Below are 22,265 nucleotides of genomic sequence, written 5' to 3'. Positions count from 1 at the left end.
TACGGGGGCAAGGTAAAGTCTACCTGCATCAGTAATCTCTCTGTAGTTCTAGAACTCATTTGTTTCTGTTCATGATTTTTTTATGCAGAAGGGGAACATATGGCCCTAACTCCCTCACTTGTTTGGAAAAGAATGGCAAAGCAGAAAATCTAAACTGCTTCAAGTCAAAGCCTTTCATAAATTAAGGTTTTTATATTCCTCTTCTCCTCTGACTGGCTTAGCATTTTCCTTTCTGTATGTTGTTTTGGTGTGTTTAGTGGCTACATGTGAGAGCGGTGACATTTATATGAAGTGAATCTATTAAACTCTTTATAATGAATAGCATGTAACTGTAAAACATATACAGTTTTCTCATTTTGCCCTCCTCTGGGAGACTACGACAACATTTTGGCAAGTAGGAGTAAACAGCTTTGTGTTGGCATGCAGTAAATTAAACTGAGTAATTAAAATCAATAGCAAAACACTAGCTAGGCAGAAAGGTCATATAACACAACAGAAAACTGTTGGGTAGCATATTGCAGGAAATCAAAATAAATTTCTGAACTTTTCATTATTCTTTACATGCCTGAAACTAGTCTTAAAAGGCTTGTGAGATACAGCAAAGTATTGATAGAAACAGGATCATTCTCTGAGATGAAATAAAATATTTAAATGCTAACGTATGAGTATTTGCAGCTTACAAGGCTGACAGGCACAGTGGAAAATATAAAAGAGATCTTTAATTTTACTACTATTATACAAAGTTTTATTTGTTTGGGTTGGCTTAGTGCATGACTTGGTAATACCTGCAAGAGCTGAAGTCAGGTATGGGTCTCTGTCAGTATAAGTGTCAGTTAAAGATTCTTGTTAAATTCTCCTTGGTCAGCTGGCTGACCAGTAACATTCTGCTGCTGAGGGGAAAAAAAAAATGCACTGATGATTTGTGAGGTGTTTCAAGAATTTGTCTTCCAGCTTGAGAGAGGGAAGTGAGGGTCAAAATTTGTAGATCAAAAAGAGCGGTAGTCCCAAAGTGAGCAACAGCTGCAGGACTGTGGCCTAACAATTTAGGGGAGATGCCAAATTTTAAGGTACACATAAGGTCTTTTCTCTGAATGTGATACTCTATTAACTAGATCAGACTTGTGTTTTTAAGGTGCTATTCTGAATGAGTGTTCTTCTGTAAGGACCATGGCTTCTAAAATGAAGCCTATTGTAGGTTTTTGCTTTCTCTGCTGAAGAAATGTGTTAGCAAAGTAGGTGGTGGAAGGAAAAGAGATCATGAGACTTGATTCTCAGAAAACTCGAGATGTCAGATGTTTAGGAGTGGTTTCTTGGGAGAGTCTGGAAAAGAATCAAAGGCATATCTAACCTGGTAAAAGTATTCTCAGTCATGAAGTCACCGTAGTGGTGGTGTTGCAACTATGGTTAGAGATATAAGAAGGTAGATGTGGCTTAAAGGTAATATACTTTATAAGACAAACTGATCAAGCTGGTGAAAGCAGAAAGCTTTATGGTACATGACCACTTCTGACTGGCCTTGTTTCCTTTTTCAAGCTCAATCTGTTGTTGTAATAGGCAATGTATCTCTACCTTTCTTATGTTTCTTGAATTTGCCAAATCCATTGGTTCTCTCTGAAGCAACAGACAGAGAGATGTCTTGTTGTGTCATCATTCAGTAGGTAGGAAATTTTGCATTTACAAGTCCTTCCTTGGGTCTTTGTTTTTGGGTTTGCAGCAGTTTTCCTTTGCAATTTGGAAGAGCTTTCCCTTCTTGTGCAAACCTTGGGACGCTATGTGGCTACTAACTCTCAGCTGATCAATGGGTTTTATGGGGTGAATGCTGAGTGACAGCGCATACATCTGACAAATCAGAGCCTTCAGCCAGTCACGTGTTGCAGAGGTAGCTGTGAAAAAAAAGCACTGAGTTATTGTTGGTGCATGTATTCTTATGTATTCCTGAGGTAATTTAATTTCCATTGTTTGTAATTTCAATTTAAAAAACACTTTTTTTCTTTTTTTTCTGCATCCATTTATATTGTCTGTTTTGAATTTAGTCCTAGCAATGTTAAAATAATTACAGAGATAGGCAGTTTTGTACTGGCTGCAAGATAGCTGTGTCTTGTCGTTTAAAAAGCCATACTGTATTCTAATAAATGAGTGCTAGCAACTGGTTGAGAACAGTAACTGTGCAAATGGATCTGTCACTTAAAGTTGTGTTCAGATTTGGTTTGTTTGAGTTATGAAAATGACTTGGCCTTTTACCCCATTCCCTTGAGAATACATGTCCACATCCTACAATCAGCGCAGGCTGAACACAAAACAGGCACTCTCATCTCCTGATGGGAGACTCCAACGATCTGGACAGCAGGAATATTGCAGGTTCACATTAGCTGCATTAGCGGTACTGCGTGTGGAACATGTATTATATCCACCATAAATGGTTTAACTAGTCAGGTCCTCATGTTCAATGAATATCAAGCTTAATGTTTCTGAGACAAAGATTCAGAGAGAAAAATGACCATGATCAGATCCAGTTGAAAATGCTGTAAGATATTACACTTATATTTTTTCCCAGTTCTAATCCAGGTAAATATATGTTAAGACCTTTTTTTGTTTGTATTTTCATTTTTAGATGTATGGGACTTATATATATGTTAGATATAGTTTAGATATATATAAACTGTATGAAAATGATCAGAAATAATTTTTGTCCTTCTCCTGCCATGTGTATCAATGTAGTGTGTGTGTTTCCTTTCTAAAAGTTAGCTGTCAACTTCTAAGACCTTTCAGTATATTTCAACTGACCCTGAATTTTTATAGTCATTGACAGAATAGGAAATGACATCTACCTTCCTGTCTGTTGGTTAACCCTAATTTATGAATCTTATTTAAATCTGTGGCTCGCATTCAATAGGACTGCATCCGCTTAAAGCTAAGGTAATATACAACTGTAGGCAAAATGAGATTGATGCAGTCTTCTACAAACATTTCTAACCATTCTTTAGTAGTATGCTATGCAATAGCTTGATGCAATTTTAATTAAGTTCATGTGTGTCTATTTTTCCCTGTTATCACAGTGATTTTTTTTTTTAATCTTACTTCAGTATTACATAGCTAACTTTGCTAAAATACTAACTGTTATAGTTCACACACATGTCTAGGTGTGTATAACATCTCAATACCTTCTTGTCACATTAAAGACCAGAGGGACAATGTTTGATACATGGTACAGCCTGAAAAGACAATAGATATGAAATTGTGACTCCTGCTGAAAGCTTTTAAATATATAAGGTTACTACAACCTACATTTTCACCATTTGTGTGTTTAACTTGATAGCTGTATAAATTATGTGTCAAGCACTCTTACAAATATTTTTTATAAGAATATTGACAAATGTCCTGTCATTCTCCTGGAAATACACAGTATATGGAACATTTTGTAGACAACTTGCTTATAAAACTTTTTGTATTCCATGTTGTTTTCTCTTACTCACACCTCCCATTCTATTTGTCTAAACATTAAATATTACTGCTTCTTGATGCTATCTGGAAAGTTTTCTAAATATTTTTGAGAAACTTCAGCCTTATTCAAAGAATCACAGAATGGTGTGGGTTGGAAAGAACCTTAAAGATCATCTAATTCCACCCCCCTGGCATGGGCAGGGACAACTCCAACCAGACCAGGTTGCTCAAAGCCCCATCCAGCCTGGCCTTAAACACTTCCAGGGTTTGGGCAGTATAACTGGAAATTAATGTTTGGGTCAAACCTTCAGAAATGTGAAACAGATGAGTTCCTGAGGTGTCATAAAATAAACCCCAGAAAACTTTACTTAAAATAAAAGTAAAATGCTGTGACAGTCCCACTGGCTTTTCTGTAGGTTAATATTCTGTATGCAGAGATGCAGAGTTATCTAATATGTTGATAGTAGTAGTAGTAGCGTAAAACCATAAAAAAAAAAGAAAAAAAAAAGAAGAGCATTACTTCTGCCTCCTAATATTTCATTTGCAAAACAGAAAGACCAAGCTGACAGAATCGAAGGTATCTTGTTTTACACAGAGTTTTTACTGAAGACTGGTATATATGGCTTGAATTACATCTTAGATTTGTTAGTGCTTATCAGTGCAGGAAACACTGAGAAACACAAAAGACTGTCCAAACATCTCAGGATCTTTTCTGTATTTCCTTTTCTTAATTTTAACATTAGAGATTGTAACCTAAAATTCTCTAGGGTTTTGTCTGCCCAGTTTCTCCTCATCTGCATCACACACAGTATTGGGAATGTGTGATTATGGGCCTGGGCTAGGAACATCTAAGCATCTGCTTAGATAATCTCATTGATTAGGCCCTGGAAATGCAAACATTTGAACAGTGATTTTAAGAGTAACCACTCTGGAGCCTTAGAGTGTGTACCTAGAAATCATCGAAGGCGTAGTTTTTGCAGGTGCATTTATCACTTGGATCTCAGACTCCCTGCTATAAATCGCCATACCTCTTCCTAGAGTATGCTGAAGATTTGTCTCAAAGAATATTTGAGTGGTGAAGAAGGGAAAGGGTCTTCTATTGTTTAAAATGCTTATATTTCCTGAGAGTACAGAAAAAAATACTTTTGTTGACAAAACATGAAGTTCTGCATTGCACTGGTGATCATTGACATGTATATCGTGAGTCATGTTGCATTTTCAGTTCACAACCATACTCTCCTGATGTATCAGCCTCTTCACTGACCTCTAAGCAGTATGTACATTCTTCTGCTATGTTTTATAGCAGTGTAAAGAGGAAGGAAAGTGTACAGATCTTTCAATACCTTTAGCAGCAAGAAAATGTAAAGAGTCTTTCAAGATAAAACTAAATAAAATTTTGTGTGATTTATCAAAGCGAATGCTACATTCCCCTTCCAGTCCTCATCAAATCTAGTTATATTGCAGAAGAGGGTAAGGGAGGTAATGCTCTTGTATGCTAAACAAACAGCATGGTGATTGGGACAGTGCTTTAAAATATGCATAAGGCCTGCTGTTACTCCATTTTGTGACACTGTTCAGGTAGGGAAAAAGAAAAAAAAAAAAAAAACAAACAGATTTTTCCTCAAATGAATATATTTTTTAAATGTTATCAAGAAAAATGATGCTGGAACTATTATTGTGAAAAATTGAAGTGGCCTGGTTGATATCACACATCCAGTTTGGAAAAACAAGATTAGTGCAACACATACCATTTTTCATTTTATCTTGTCTTCAACAGCACCAACCACTGCAGCATCTCATTTTTTAACTTGGTGTTTAGGATGAGAAATCCCATGTGTGTACAGTTGCTTCTGGCTGCCTGGTCCCTCCGCTCCTGGCTTTCCATCTGCTTATGTGTTTCCTTGTGTACCGTAAATAAAAAGTGACCAAGAGGGCAAGATACTTAGTCTCCTCTGAGATCAATACTACTCCATGGGTCAGCAACAAGGAATGTTTGAAGAAAAAAGAGGGAGGGAACTGTGTTTTATTTCCCCTGTAGACTGAGGCCAACGACTTTGGCATGGGTTCATCTCCACTACCTAGGGAAGAAAGCCTGATAAAGTTATTTCTGAACCGGTGTCTTCTGGCAATAAGACCACTGTGAATAAGCTTGCAACAACCTAAGTAAAAGGGAATCTTTTTGTTGTTCTTATTTAAATTACCATTTTAATGTCTAGGTGGCCATCCGTATGTTTTCATCCTGGAGCTGAACTCAGTAGGGAGAGGAGTTGCGACTGTCATGTGTTGGAGCTGGAGACAGGGTCTCTTGGTTTGTGAGCCAGAGCACTGTCCTGTTGTTGTACACATGACCACTTTCATCTTTGAAGAGGTGCTTGCTGTATTTGTTGTTCCCTTTTTATCTAAGAAAACTGAGTCTTTTCATTCCAGGCTTCTCTACTTTCCCCTCTGTGTTTAATGATAGCTCTGAGTGCTGTCTCTGAAAGAGATAAATGAAGGACTCAAAGGATGGGTGTGCAGAGCATAGTGCAGGTTTAGCCCTTGAAGTATTGCCATTGCTAACAGCAGCCCACGTGCTGCTGGTGGTGGGGAAATGTGAGACCTACAGGCTTTCCTTGTAGAAGGAGAAAAGTGAGCATGCTTGGGGATGGTTACTCTGTAACACCCTCAAGAGTAGGTTGTTTTTATTTTATTTTTATTTTTTTAAATAGAGGAAGGTGGAAGGAAGGAATATGAAGGAGCTTGTGGAGGAGAACGGAGAATAGAATTTGTGTCCGTGCAAGATGGGTAGCCTGGGGAAAAAATAAAAAGTTTGCAATGCTGAATTTAAATTATTTGCCCTTGCATTGTCACATCTTGTACATGTTTTAAAATGATGTGCTTTCATGCAAAGAAATCAGGTGGTTCTATATCATAAATCAGCCTTTATAGCAAACAAGTTTTTGGAGGTTCCTATCTTAGACCTGTTCTTTTCTGGGAATATAAATGAGGAACTATCAGAGATTGAGAAGATGGGGCAAATTGATTAATTAAAAAGTAGTAAATCATCATCCCCACATTATTTATGTATAAAAGAATTCTGAAGAAGCTTAGGAATGAATTAGCTGAACTGTTAACAAAGATATGCACTCTCATTAAAACCAAGCTCTGTTCGAGATGGTTGGCAAGTATCTGGGGTTTATCCTATATTTAGACCGGTAAGCTTTACATCTGCACATTGCAAATGGTCGAAAAAGGAATTTAAAAGGGAATAATAAAACACCTGGAAGATGTTAGAGACTTTAATGAGAACAGCTTCAGCAAAGAGAAATCACGTCTCAGCTTAGAAATCAGTGAATGTACCCGTAAAAAGAAATAGGCAAGGCCATCCAGATCAGACCACAAGTCCCTCTTGTCCAGTGTCCTGCCTCTGACAGTGCCCTGTCATAGCCACGTGGGAAAGAGAAGAATAAAAAGGCTCAGATAACCCTTTTCTCCTGGACTTGATTGACAGCAGCAAGAGCCAGCTTTGAATTTAAGGGGGTCACTGCAGACATGCTGACATCATCTCTTTCCCAGGGACACCAGTAATGCCCTTCCTGGTGTTTAGAGGGAGCTTTCCCCCCTCACAAACAGGAATTAGATGGCATAATAAACAGTGTATTCATAAGAAGGAGAAGAGTTGAGTCTGACAAAGTAGATGCACAGAGTAACAATACCACTTCATGAAGTATAACTGTAACTATAGCCTTTTCATCTAGCAAGGCAATTGCTGGTCCACCAGCTCGTTTTCAACTACTATTATTCACAATGCAAGATTACCTGGTATTGCCAGGCTTAAGCAGCCTCTGGTACTCATATATCTTGCAAATTACTTTAACTAAAGCATCTTCCCTCTCTCCCTCCCCTCTCCCACCACCCCCCAGGTGTAGCCTTTGTATTTTGGTGCTTTTACCTGAATTGATTCACTTGGATAGAGTTAGTTGGCCTAGACTTCCCTACACTTTCTCTGCATAAGCAAGTAACTCCCTTTCTAACAGAAATGCTTTTCGAAAACATAATTACAATGCATGGAAAAGGAAAGTGTTTCTGGCTTGTTTATCAGTCTTTTCTGTTTATCTTTCTTTGTTTCCAACAGATGCAAAGATATCCTTTCCCCTGGGAATTCTTGGGAAGGTTTGCCTCACCTTTAGATTTCAGTTACCAGGCTTATGGGGAGAGCTGCCTTATATGTATTTTGACTTTTTAAAAGTTTGTGACAAACTCTGTCACAGGCACTGCTACAGAGGCTAAGTAGTCACATAAGGTGACAGGGCAAGTATCATCATAGATCAAAAAACGACAAGGAGACAAAAAGACAGAGGGCTAAGTGGGCAGTTTTCATCACAGTAAAAGGCTAGCAGCTGTGTTCCTTAAAGTTACCTATCAGGTCATATGCTAAATATATTTATTAATGATCTAGGGAGAGAGGTGAAGGATTGGGTGTAACACTTACAAATGATGTAATTACTTAAGTAATTTAAGTCTCTAACACAGTGTTAGAAACTTCTGAGTGATCTAAAGAAGTTACTTGAATAAATAAGTTCAGGCTCGATAAATGAAAAGTTAATATGTGCAGGAAGCTAAACAAAATTCTTATCCTTTAAGTGAGGGGAAAAAACAGAATATTGCTGTTGGCAGTTCCATAACAGAAACTACTTGAGATGTTGTTATGGTGGAAAAAGTGAACAAGGTGCTAGAAGGCGTAAGAAATGGGACATTAAAAATGGATTACTGAACTCAGGCTTCATTGCGTGGAGACAGAGGATAGGATAAAGCACAATATTATGGGTAAGTTTGCCCAGCTAACGAAGTCTGGTCTGTGGTGACAATTTCCTGTTTTCTTTTGTCTTTATCCTGTTCATATATCATCTACTCTCAGAGATACTCCGATCCTTAAAAGGAATAATATGCATCGAGAAGGCTCAGGCTTCCAGAGGGTTTCAGACAGCTCAGTAACCAAGCTACGACTGGTAAAAACTTATTTCATATCCATTGTTCTTCCTTTGGTAGTGTAGTTAAATTTCACATCAAAATGACATAAATTAACAATCTCAGCTTTGTATTTAGACTGTGAAATCATCAACATTTTTAACATGGATTTTAAAATTCAGACGTTACTGAAACACTTTCTCAAATTGGGGCTCTTAAGAGACCTATAAATTATTCTTGCATAGAAGAGAAGTCACCTGAGAATAACCTAAATGAAGTTAACATAGATTTTAAAAATTATTCTTGCAGAAGAACAGGGAGTGGTGGGAATAGATGAGCAGATGGGAAAGAGAGAAGAGGAAAGTGAAGAAAAGGCTAATTAGGTAATTGAGGCTAAGAGGCTATTAGAGCTGACCCAGTGGTCTACTGGTTGTGCAGTCCAGGGACTTGAATTTGGGATTGAGGTTGATCCCTTGTTCCCAGGGCAACACATGCTCCAAACATTGCAAGTACTCAATTTTATAGCCTGTATGATCCTATAAATATATGTTTTCCAGTAAACGTAATATGGAGGGATTATATATCAGATTATAGTGGAGAGAAGAAAGAATAACAGGGTAAAATGCTGAGTTTGGACATGAAAAGACAAAAAATAGTATGCTGATGGGTGATGATCATTTAGTGAAATTCCTTGGAATTCCTTTGAACCAGCTGTTGGAGGAAAATTAATTGAAATAAATGTATTTTGAAGAGGTTCTGAATAGGCATGAACCGTTTCTCACTGAGTAGCCTTTTATTAAAAATCTGACTAGTACACTGGATTCTCTCAAATATATGTTTGTTTTTTTTTACAGATAAAGGAAAAGGTAAATTACCAAAAAGGTAATTTATTCTAAACCATTCTAGTGCCTTGTTTCTGGCCAATTTGAAGCTGATATGCCTGAGGTGTGCTGTTCTTGCCTTCTTTCAGTCTCCTAACCTATCTTCATTTCTGTTCCAGTCAGTGACACGCCTTTTTTTTTTTTTTTTTTGTATGCTTATTTGTCCCTGATGTTGGTATATTCAAACTGTCTTCTGAAGTTGTCAGTAGACTTTTTCTTTTATGGCCAGAGTCTGGTGTAGGTCATAGCTAGGACAAGCATTGCCATGTGGTTTTCAGATTTATATGCAGAGGTGGAGCATTTCTTGTCCTCACCTTTTCTAGTACAACATTATTCATGCTGACTTAATTCTTTTAAATCTCTCCACTTGAACAGTATTTGTGGATATTCTGTTTTGAGTTTCTTCCGAAAGACCTCTTTTTTCTTTTCCACATGTTCTAAACTCTGTAACGGCAGTGATGCAGCATTCTGAAATGGTTCTCCCCCCAACTTCTTTCATTACCTTATCCGGTACTACCTATCAAAAATCCTCATTTTTCCAATTTAAATCTTTTAATTTATTTAGCTTAACCCTGTGTTTCTTTCCCAGCGGCTGCATTTTGGGACAGAAATGCTGGCTCCTGCTGGCTCCTGTTTCCTTGTCTTGCATTTATGACCTCTTCAAAGGATTGCAGTGCATGTATGGCTGATTCCACTGTGTTCCTTTCTTGTTTGAGTATTTGTGTGAAAAGTCAGTTTTTCTCCCTCTCTTTTTTCTTTCCTTTATAAGCACTGCATAGAGATACTGCTATTGAAGCAATACATGGTTGGAACACCTGTGGTACAGTAGGCAAATCATATTTCAACAGCAGAAAAAATCAGCATTATTCATTATCCCTGTGGTTTAAAACAGAGTTTCTGTAGAATAATTATAGTATTAGAACTACTGGTTTGGAGGAAAGTCACTGCGGTATGAGCTTTTGCCACTGGACAGAATAAACAAAAGTTGGAGGAGGGAGTATAGTTTTGGCTATAATGTAGGCAGGAGGGAGAAAAGAAGGTAAATCTGCTGCTTGTCCACTGGAAACCTCATTTGTACCTGCTTCTGGCAAAAGGTTTTGGAATTCACTGACAACTGATGGCTTCCCTAAGACATATCATAGTGTTTTTGGCAAAAGAGGACACTGTGCCAAGTCTGAACCTCAGTAAGCATGCTTTGTATTTAGGGTATATAGACTATTAAGAGATGGACAATACTAAAGAAAACCTCACACAAAACTACGTTAAGTGTTGTTTCAAGTTCTCCAAACCTTCTCTTCTTCAGTGTCACCCTGTCTTACATGAAGATGTTTGAAAGAGTCATTCAGTCATTTTTAAAAAGAATTATTTCAGATCATAATTTAGTTAGGTCATTATTTAACAGCTGTCACATTTATAGTGTTATGCTTATTTTTGTGAGTCAAAGGGTGATGATTTCATTTCTGGCAGAATCCAGGAACAGGATTTAAGCATTGCTTTATATCTCATGATGGTGATCTGCTGGTAGGTACTCACTTCCTGACCATTCTACACTGCTTCATTATCCTTCCCACAAGGTACACCCTTTCCTCAGCCTTTTCTTGCCACTCTTTGGAATAATGACTTCTATTGATACCCTGTGGTTTTATGTAGAGTAGTTTCGTTATGGTTTTGTTACTGGTATTATCATAGGACCTGCAAGGCTGGCTCATGAACAAGCACTATGTTTCTGTGAGGTATTCTGCAAACATAGAATAAAGGACGTTTCCCACTGCTATATTCTATTTACTGTTTCTCCTCAGCACTGAATTTTACTTAACACTGCACTATGTTATAGATACAGTTTTGTTTAAAAACAAACAAAAAAAACAACCAAACAAAAAAAATTCTTAGCAAGTTCTCCCATGTGTATCCAAGTGTGTAAGAAATATGGGGAATTATTCTCACAACATTTGCTCACGCAAATCTGTTTCCCAGTTTGAGCTTTCAAGTTCTAAAACATATATTTTCTACAAACATTTAAAATGTGAATATTCTTCCCCCTACCCCTCAAATTAAACGTGCCTTCTTATTGTGCTCACTTATTTAAGAAAAAAGGACGGTGAAAACTCAGTGGTTTCCCTTTGAAGTTGTAAAGAATACAGAGAGCTGACAAGCAATATTGGTTTAGTTCATTATTATTTGAATTACCAAGCAGTCTTTATAGGGGTCACTTAATTATTTCAGTTAACATTAACCCTTGAAAGCTGTGTTCTTAAGGTCTAGATTCCCTCAGTGTTGTGAAAATCATTGATTCACAAAAAAAATCATTTTTTTATATTTAATAAGAAGAAACCAGCTATCTGTATAGGTAGAAAACTTTGAGTTTCACAGTAGGCTGTGCAAGATGATAAAAATATTCAGAGAACATTCTAATAAATATTAGCAAGAATAAAAGCAGGACTTACTCTGCAGTGTCTAAAACTGAGTTAGTTTTGCCAAAACCCATTCAGTTCTCTGCAAAAAATATTTAACACCACATGACATATTCACTGTCACTCCGTGCTCTGTGAATCAAATGTAAAATTCTGTGAAAGAAAAAAGGGTATAAACTTATTTTGTCATAAGTAAGCTAGGAATTTTGAAGATGGTCATCTCCACTTGTCAACAAGAATAAGCAAGAAGAAAGATAACGTCTTAGACTAACAGAGAAATGAGTCAGTAAGGCCTTCAATTTGAAAGGGCTGCCTCCCAGAAGAGGAGTTTGCAGTGCATGATTAACTTCCTTATATTTTCTCCAGAGTTTGTTGGATTTCTTGCAGTTAATAAATAGGGACATCTAGCTTTAAGAATAAAATTTGAACACTCCGAAGGAGCAGCTAGATCTAGTATTTTGGGTAGAGTCAATAAACACCTTAAGGTTATTTTCAAAATCAGAATTACATTTTGTGCTTCAGATCTCTTTAAAATTTAGGTATAATTTCCTTTGAGATAGTGACTGAGTCCCACCCTTATGAATAATATAAGAAAGCTTGGAAATTTGTGAAAACTGTGAAGTTATATCCTTACACCTGCAAACTGATGGCAATTGAAAATGATCACCACAGTGTGTCACCACAGCTAGCACTACATTTCAGTCAGATCCACTCGAGCATTTCTCTGCAATTGCGATCACTTAATTTTTCTTTTGGCCATTGATCTTTTACAGCACCTGCAGCTTTTTGTTTTTCCTCCAAAGATCATCATTTTACTTTGAAGTCTACTGACTGTGATATGTCTAACCCAATCCTGTAGAGGCAAGGAACTGAATAATTACTTCATGAGTGCCATATCAAGAGCGGTCCAAAGACTGTTTAGGCTGCTCATTAAAGTCATTGAGAATTTGGCTGGGCAAGAGCTCTCTGCTTTGGTCATGCAACAAGGGAAAAATGGCCCTCTAAAATTGTTATTTTCTAATTAGTTTTGTTGTGATACCACATAAGGGCTCTGGTCTTTGATTAGCACCCCTATGTGTTTAAAACCTAGAAAAGAACTGACACCCACTCGCCTCACCCCCAGTGTTTGTTCCCCAAAGACTTACTTCCTTTTGAAAATTGGGAGTTAAAGCAGTAGAAAGAGAGGAAACAACAAAAAAGACATAAAATTTAGGTTTAAGCTAAAAGATGTGGTAAGCTAGATCTAAAATTAAAATTATTTTCAAAATTGAAGTATAGTTAGGATAAACTTTTCAAAAATCACTGATGTGTAATGCCCCTTACTGCCTACTGTAGTAGCAGAGGGTAAAATCTTAGGGCCTGTCTGCCACTGAACTATGAGAGTCAAAAATAGAGGGGAAAATTTCCATTCTGTGCTTCCTTTCTCTTCTTCCTTTTTTTTTTTTTTAATTTTATTTTTTTTTTTGACAGAAATAATTTTGTATTTAAGACCAAGCAACCTGAATTTGTTTCAAAATGATGTAAAATACTAAGCTTCACTTCTGTAAATATATTTCTAAAAACAGAGTGGAAATTAGTGGCCTGCATGTTGTGCTCTGTGGCTTTACTTAAGAATCAGGCTGGTTCTCCTTTAAATAACTGCTCAGAAGCAAGGAAATTCAGGCAGTTGTGTATCAATTAGCAGGGTGCAATTCTTAGTGTGAGCTGCCTGGAAATGCAAAATGACAAATCTGAGTATTAAGCTTTCAGCCATCGTTTTTCTTTCTTACCTCTAACTACAAATCAACTTCATTGTGACTTACAGTGTAAGAAGTTGGTGTATTTCTGCAAATCCGTGATAAGATATTTTTCTCTGGTAAGAAATGCAGTTAAACTCCGCAGTCTGAATCTGTCCCTGCCAGGCCCAGATGCATTAGTATTCCACTGGCAGCCGCCTGTAGGTAGGAATATTGTTTTTGTCCATAACCAGAGGGAACAATCAGACTAAGCCGTTCCCCGGCTATAAACCAGCCAAAGTAATTGGGTTTAATTTTAATTTTTGTAATAGCTTTAAATTAATAGGAGCAGCTGCTGCCACAGTGTGTGGGTGTCCTTTTCCAGAAGGCATAGAACAAAAAAGGGAAAGAGTAAACAATAGTGCATCTAGGACACAAAGGTTAATTCAAGAACTGAGCAATGTCTTTTCGTTATCAAAAACTCAGTTGGTAATATCTAGCACTGTCTCATTTTTTTCTTTTTCTTCCTCTTTTTTTTTTTTTTCCTTCTTTAATTCTCAGATAAGATCTCAATCTGATTAGGCTTCTCTGTGTAAAGATGTGTTGTTGGTATCTAAACACTAACTCTCTTTCTCTATATGACTCACAAATAGATTAGCAGTGACAAAGTGCTAGGAGAGATAAAAATAGATTCGCAGTGACAGGAGTACTATTATAATTATTTTTGGAAGATGTGGTTTGAATTAAGAGTTTGGGCACTTTCTGCCCTGAGAGGGTGAATTTAAGCCTAGGAACTGAGGATGCTTTCTGCTGTTGTGTCAGACACCAGATAGTGAAATGTCAATACCAGATGTCCTAGACATCAAGATTAGCCATAATAGCCAAATGCAGCCATAAAGTGATGTGTCAAAATGGATAATAAAACAGATGCTTAGCTTTTATAATGAAGGGGAGAGGGAACGAAATATCAAAAGTGCCTTTAATACATTAACAAAGTTGTCTTCAACTTGCTTAAAAGTAGAAAGTTATTGAACCAAGGAGAACTATGTGTCATTTAAACATTAACTATCAGCAAATGAATTTCAATTAACATTAGCCTTTCTAAAATCTTGACTTTCCTCCTATTGGTCTCATTTTACATGAAATTTTTATTGCATAAAGTGAGGCTTGTCCTTTATTATTTCTCCCATGTTAATTTGGAAACAAAGTTCAACAACTCAGCAACATACTGTTTAAACTTGCATTACAGTTTGAGGACTGGGAGCCGGAATACATTTACCCACTGCCATATCATCTGCTTGATTTGAGATCAAATGAGGGATGTCCTATAGCACTCCAGAGTAAGGGTGAATGATAGAAACATGTTAAGATACTGGAGAAACCTATTAGGTTAGGGTACTGCATGCAGACAGTTGGTGGCATTTTTCCCAAACTACTGCTACTTTAAAAAAAAAAAAAATGAAAAGAATTATTTTATTTTGTCCTTCATATTTGTGGCTTAAAATTCATTTTCAGATATTAATGATAAGCAAGTGTCTTATTTAACCAAAAATGCTGAAGCAAATTATTGAAATCCTGGAAGTTCAAGAACCAGGGCAATAAAAGGGGCAAACAAATTCTTATTTCAAGTCTAATTAACTGCATCATTGGCTCTTTATTGTACTTTTTTCAAGAACATCTCAATTCCTTTCTGTTTCTCTTAGTAGCTTCTGAGTCTTGCTGATCAGACTCCTTAACTGCTGCTAATTGGCAAACATGTACTTCTGCATAATGAGAGGGTTTTGTCCTCTATTTCATATTAGCAATGAAAGGCTAAAACTGATGCTCTGCAGTAGACCAGTTTCTCGGAACTATTACAAAGAGGCACATTACTACTGCTATGTCTGTAAATCTTATTATGTTTTCCCTCACCAAGATGCTAGTTCAGCTGAGATCTGCTCCAATCATTAGATGAGACCCGTTTATAATGTCGTGTAATTGAATCAGTTAGAGTCTGCAGGACCATAGTGTTTTGTTGCCAAACAGGAGTGGTAAGTTAGTTGCATCAAATTACAAGTGCATGGCATGACTAGAGAATCTCCTGTCTAAATAAAGGTAGAAAATCCATCTATGAAATGGCAAAGGGGCACAAACAGAAATGTTGAACACCTCTGGTTCGTAGAATGTTTGTATCTCTGAAATATTACTCATTTCTGTTTAGAAATAAAAGAATGGCTGAAGTTGGGTGGAAGATATCAGGCAGACATTTTTTATTTCTTAAATAGGTACCAGCTTAATAACAATGACATAAATGCCTCTGCTGTAATTATTTACCATAATGTATATTCATTTTTATCATATCAGCACTATAAGCCAGAACTCTTGAGGAGGGCACCAATTCAGTTTGGAACAGGACCAGATAACCTTTTCTCCTTCACTTTCTAATTCAGGACGGGGTTATTTTCCATACCCAAAGATTTTTCGTTGTTTGTTTTCCCTTAACCATTTATCTATTCCTCAGTTCATTGGATAGGTGTTGATGCATCCCGACTAATAAAGGTAACAAAGACATCCTGAAGTTTTTAACAGTTGTGTCAATGTTGCCTTGTACTGACATTCCTTCACAAATTATGCCTTGTCTGTGCACTGAGTCAGTCCTGTATCAAAGGATGTAGCCACACTCCAGCCAGAAGTTTGGCTGAAGCCTGTATGCTATGAGGCTGCACCAGCAAAAGAGCTGATAGTTTAACTGCCTGTGCATCCAGCTTGCAGCTTGGGAGTGGGTTTCTGTTGCTGTGTGAAGCTCTCCCCTGCTATGGTGACCCTGCTATCTCAGGCACCTGGAGAGAGAACTCTAGCACAGTAGCTGAGCTCAGCATAGGCTGCGGCGTGGAAGTTCTCTGCATAAGTGCTCTGAAACCCAGTCTCTGGGATCTGCTCACCAGCTCCTGCACTGCTCAAGTTAATTCATTTCATTTACTTGAGAGGAAATAAAAACCCCACATAGCTTTTTAATTCAGATTTCTTATGAATGTGTGTATGTATGTCAATGTGTATACGTTGCTTTTGTTTTTTAGGCAAAGAATACCCTCTAAAAATGTGTATTACTATCACTGCCCGGACCACAGGAAGAACTATGTCATGTCATTTGCGTTTTGCTTTGACCGTGAAGATGACACTTATCAGTTTGCTTACTGCTACCCCTACACCTATACTCGCCTTCAGCACTATCTTGACAACCTACAAAGGAGGAACATGGACTACTTTTGCAGAGAACTGCTAGGACTCAGTGTGGTAAGTAATAGGCATATTTGCCAGCTAGCAGGCTTCATTATGAATGTCTACCCTTAAATGCTTACAGAGTATAATTCATCATCCCTGCTAAGGTACACACGCACAAACATTTGTTTTACTGCTATCAATGACACATGAAGTAGCTTACCTGCATGGTGAAATATAGACAAATGCTAATTTAATTTCACATAAAATATTTCCTTTGTGATATGCAAGACAATGCTAAAATTCCCATGTAGGATCAATACACCTCTGAAGACATTAAATGATGAAACTGAAACAGGTTTATTGAAGAAATGTGATTTTTATAATATTCTGTCAATTTGTCTTTATGGAAGAGCTTTTCTCTTCAGAAAGAAATATGCACCTTTGGAAGCACGATATAGCTTTTTCTAGTAAAATAATGCAAAAACATTTTAAAAACTTATTTACTCTTAATAATATCTGCTTTAGTGGTTTTAATTAAAAGAGGTTTAGTGATCTCAATATGGAACCTAGTGGGCACATGAAAATGAAATGTGATAGTTTTGGTACAGGAAGACGGGTTAATGGTAAGGTTGAACTTGTGCTCACTTTGCTATAACCTTTCTCTGAAATGTTTCCTGTCCTGAGGATTTGGAAATCATGACTCAGCCACTCCCATATCAACTCAGAAATCATCAGATAAAACAAAATTTCAGCAATATTTTTCTTTTTCACCTTTTGCTTTCTCAGTTTATAATGCACCTGTTCCACAGTCTTAATCTCCTCTCTGAGATTTGATTTGGTCTAAACTTGTACCGTGTGTGTGTGTGTGTGTGTGTGTCTGCCAGAAAAAGAAAGATGCAATTCTTATGAAGGCTGTTGGTCCTGGCAGGCAGGGCTTTGAAAAGAATCTCAGCATATATTGTGAAAATCAGAATAAAATCATATGAATAACCTGCACTGGAATAAATAATAGGCTTCTACCATTAGAACAGGTCATTGTGTTTCCTCTGGTGGCATAAAACTTTTAGGAAAAAATCAACTTATAGTGAAGAGTAAAACAGAATTAACAAAAGAAAGCATGTTTTTAACCCTTTTGTCAGTTAAGTACGGTTCTTGTTCTAAAGATGACTATTAATTATCCCTGAACTGACATTAATTATTAATCATTCCAATTAGAGGGACAAACAATTACAAGGGAAAGGGGTATTAAAAGAAAAAAGTAAAATCTTCAGAGGGTGTGAGCAAGGAGCGTTTTAATGTGTGTAGGTATTTAATTATTTATCTTAGAGGACAGAGCTATCATTAATTCTATAACAAAACTGAATTTGTTTCCTTTCACTCTGAAAACAGTGTATAAACAGTCACATTTGCATATTCATCAAAACCAGATCTGACTGATTAAAACACTGAGATAGAAAGATATGTCTTTTATCTGCATTTTGACAGACAGAGCTATAGTCTTAAATCTTGTTAACATTGTGTTACCAGTAGTTGCTAAATATTATTTTTCATATTTCAGCAAACTAAACAAACAGATGCCTTTCAAAATGTGGCAGGAAATGTGCTGTGTATAAGTCCTGATTTTATATCTATATGTACACACACAGTATGTTTTGCAGAAATTGATATAGTAACATTTTGCAGCTCACCATGCTGATATGTATAAAAAGATTCTGAATCAGGCTTGCACTGTAATCTTTGTAAGTAACATTACAATCTCAGAGCATTTCTGGCTTTTTTCCACACACAACTGTCCTAGAACAGCTTGGTAATTTAATGTCTTTGCTGAGCTTGAATAGACAATTTCCATAAGTTCTCTGCGAGTTAAATATTTTAACACAGAGCTTTGTTGTTATCATACATCTTTAAATGGTGAAAAACAGGATCCTTCAGTCTTCACTGCACAGTGCTTCATCAAAGCAGAAGCTGGCTGTACTTTAGAGAATTGCGTGCCATATAGGATAGATTTAGAGCTAAGAAAGAGAGCTCCATCCCTGCTCTGGCCCCTTACGTAAGATAAGAGGAATGAGATTGGCATAAAGAAGCCCTTAAAAGCTCTATTCCTGGCGAAGGGACGATACCCCTGGTAGTACATGGAGAAAGGAAACTTAAAGATGCCTTCTGAGGACAGATTCTGAAGTCCTCATGCCAGGTGTGGGGCTCAATCAGGGTTAGCGTGCTAGGGAAAGGCTGTGGCATATCTGCCAAGCTGCCATGTAGTCACCAATATCCTTTGTTTCATTCCAGGGGGCTTTTATCGTTCCCTGCAGCAGTTTAAGATTGTGAGGATGGAGAATGATTTGAAACAATTTCAGTTCTCCTGGATTATGAAATTTTGAACTGTACCTCTTAGAGACAACGGAATCTTGCCACAGATCTTTGTGGTTATTTTTTCCTTTGTAGTGGAACAGTAAAATGTGAGTCACAAGAAACCATGCTTAGAAGATTGCTCCTGAAGGCTTTCTGAGTGCACATTTTCCTGCATGTAATGTTTTCAAGGCAATCTAATTTCTAATCTAATTTCATATTTTCTCTAAAGAAAGTACTATGCCTCCATTAACTCCTTAAATGCTTTCACTAATTCTATGAAAATTGAAAGTGAAATATCAGTATGGGACATGTAATTGTCATTAGGATGTAGAATGGCAAAGTGGGTCAGAGCCAAATGGCAAAGATTCCCATTGCTGGTGTGAATGGATAACTTAGCTGTTCTATTTCTGACCTTTTAACGCTTAAACTCTTTACTTCAGAGAGCTATCCCACATTCTAGATGTGCCAAATGATCTTGAAAACAGTCTCTCCTGCAAACTAGCTATGATGGCCACCCAGGTATCATTTAAACTGCTGTTTTCATTCTGCCATTTTTGGCCTTAGGTAACTTCAGGCTTGGTGTGGATTGTCCAAAGAGATCATAAGTTTAAAATCTGTGAGCATTTTTTGCAATTAGTGCAATTAGTTTTTTGCATATTACAGATGTGTCTGTCATCTTGGCAGATATTAGGTGATGCTATACAGCATAATATAGTGAAAAATAATTCTTATATGTCTGTGAATATATAAGCAGAGGCTCAATTTATGATAATTATACAATCTTATTTGCAGTAATAGTATGTGTATCATTATAAACTGTACTGCAGAGCTGGCAAAATTTTTGAGTGTCATCGTTTGAAGATGGTGGTCTAAATTAGTTGTGTATATTTGAAGTATGTAGACAATAGTTGAGACCTGTACCTCTACCAGCATTTCACTATTACACATACTGAATTAAATGAGATTTGGAGAGCCTGACTTAGCTCCTACAAATTGCCACTTGCTTGGCAATATTTTTATTGCTCACTCTAAAGACAGACAAGATTAATTGGAGACAGATACTTCCTTTCACCCCATTAGGCAATGGTGCCACCAAATTATGCTTGAGCTGTATTGCAACTGCACATATAAACCACAAGCCTCAAAGGAACTTCCACAGTGCACAGAGACTAGAATATGGAATCCTGTTAAATTAAATATTAAACATACATATTTTAAAACAAGTAGGCAATATGTCTAATGTAGAGCTCTGTAAGTGAGCCAATCTCTAAAGTCAGACATGAGATACTGAGTGAAACAGATTGGAACACAAGGTGCTTCATTCTGACTCCCCACCACCTCAGTGAATGCTTTTAATTTACGTAAGTTGCTCCTGATTTATGCTGGTATCAGAGAGATCAGAATCAGGCCCTAGGACTGTGAAAGTGCATACCAGATGTCATATTGCTAGTTCATTGATCAAATATCCCTTATTTGCTGTCTAAATGACTGGGTACCCCAGTTAAAACAGCTAATCAGTTCTATTGATATCTACTGGTCCATTTTTAACTGCTCAGTTATGACTATTTTAAAGCATGAAGCAAAGAAAATAGACAATTTTTCTAAGGTTAAATTTCCCATTTCTGTGTTCAGTGTTAGGTTTTGTAATAACTGTTCTAGAAAAGTATACTCTTCATCTCAAAAAAGAAAAAAAAAAAAAGGTACAGGCTTCAGTGTGATGTACCATGCCTTGGAAATCATGTTGGTATCAGATTCTGTACTTTCCAATGGATCTGACTGCAAGTAGGTTGAAATGTCATCTAAATGCAATTTGTGGCAATTTACTCGGCCTGAAAAAGGCCACAGAAATAATGATTAAAAAAAAGTAAACCCAACTTCTCATTTCTGTAAAATGCAAAAGTGCACCTACACATATATTCAGGGCACATTCTCTTTATTCAGTGGTGTATCTATTTACTTATATAATACTGCTGTTTCTATATGATTCATAATATGGATGTTATCCCAAAACTATAAATGGGATTTTAAGTATTTCTACAAACCTTTTCTTAGCTGGTTTGGATATCAGCAGAAGCAGAGTTGGACCTAAAAAATAATACCACCGAAAGCTCTTTCTGAAATAAAACATGATTTATAGTATATAATACCACAGCGTGCTAACAGCAAAATTATACAAATAACATGAAAAATACCAGGGAACTGTTCTGTATCATCAGTTTTAAGGCAAACTTAGAATTTAAAGGAAGTTCTGAAAGATTAACCAGCTTGTGGGAATCACAGAGAAGGAAAGACAGGTAAAACTGTTGCTGTTGCAAGTTGCCATCTGTCTTTAGGATCTATACAACTGCTCATGGTAGAAACAAGAAATGCTTTGGTTTAAGTTGGCAGCAAAATATAGTTTTAGAAAAAAACAAATGCAATAAAATCATCCTGTACAGTTAATATTGTGCAAGGTTAATACATATATAAGCTGGTTCTTTCTTAAATTCCAGAAAAAGCACTGTTTCCTGTAGAAAAATCATGTCCAGAAGGATCCACATATATTGCTGTTTATCTAATGCTAAGTAACAAATCTTAGAATCATAGAATATCCTGAGCTGAAAGGGACCCATGACAATCATGGAGTCCAACTCCTGGCTCCACACAGGACCACCCCAAAACTAAGCCATCTGTCTGAGAGTAGAGTATGAAGTGTATGAAGGACATACAGATATTCTGAAGATATGTGGCCCTAGAAACCAGCAATCCCCCTAGATTATATTCATTCTTCTTTCACTCCCATTAAGAGAAATTTGTTTTCCCTCTTTTGTAGCACAGCATTAGGCAATAATTACCATGTAGACAGTGATGCTGAATGTACTTGCATGTAGGGGAAATCGTGCTACATGGAGCTATTAGATACATTTGCCCGGTAGCAATTTACTGTATTGACACTGCTGGGATTTTGACTATGTTTGAGTTGGCTTCTATTTAGATCTCCAGAGTAGTGACTGTGTAATTCATCTGTGAGACCAGAGTTCTATTTTAATGTCTTCTTCAGTTGTAGACCCAGAAGATTTTTAGCCTGGCCTTCTTTACCTGTAGGGGTGAGATCTTGGGATTGAAGGCTTATCTAACAATGTTAAAGTATGCTCAGGCAAGAGGATTTGTATTTATGCCTTTTTATTTAACCAAATAAAGTACTATTTATTGATTTAGCTTTATACTTACTATATAATGTAAATATAATGTATTAAAATCTCTACATACCTTAGGCAAAATCTTATTCACGTGATTTGTGTAAACTGTACATTGTTCTGATGCAGAAAAACATTTAAGCA

The 22,265-nt window shown here is 36.8% G+C and overlaps 1 protein-coding gene across 5 annotated transcripts in view; it reads left to right on the top strand.

The window, feature by feature from the left end:
- BEND5 (BEN domain containing 5) overlaps positions 1-22,265 on the top strand; it is a 586,011-nt gene that overhangs the window by 355,778 nt on the left and 207,968 nt on the right. For 4 of the 5 annotated variants that reach the window (XM_040564872.1, XM_040564871.1, XM_040564873.1 and 1 more), the window contains one exon: positions 16,452-16,668. In XM_040564872.1, the coding sequence (XP_040420806.1) occupies positions 16,452-16,668 (217 nt within the window). Of the gene's footprint in view, positions 1-8,009; positions 8,248-16,451; positions 16,669-22,265 lie in introns of those variants that run through there. The other variant, XM_040564877.1, reaches the window with a different exon arrangement.

This window comes from Cygnus olor, chromosome 8, assembly GCF_009769625.2.
Source record: "Cygnus olor isolate bCygOlo1 chromosome 8, bCygOlo1.pri.v2, whole genome shotgun sequence".
Classification (NCBI taxonomy): domain Eukaryota; kingdom Metazoa; phylum Chordata; class Aves; order Anseriformes; family Anatidae; genus Cygnus; species Cygnus olor.
This window is presented reverse-complemented; position numbering and strand designations above follow the sequence as displayed.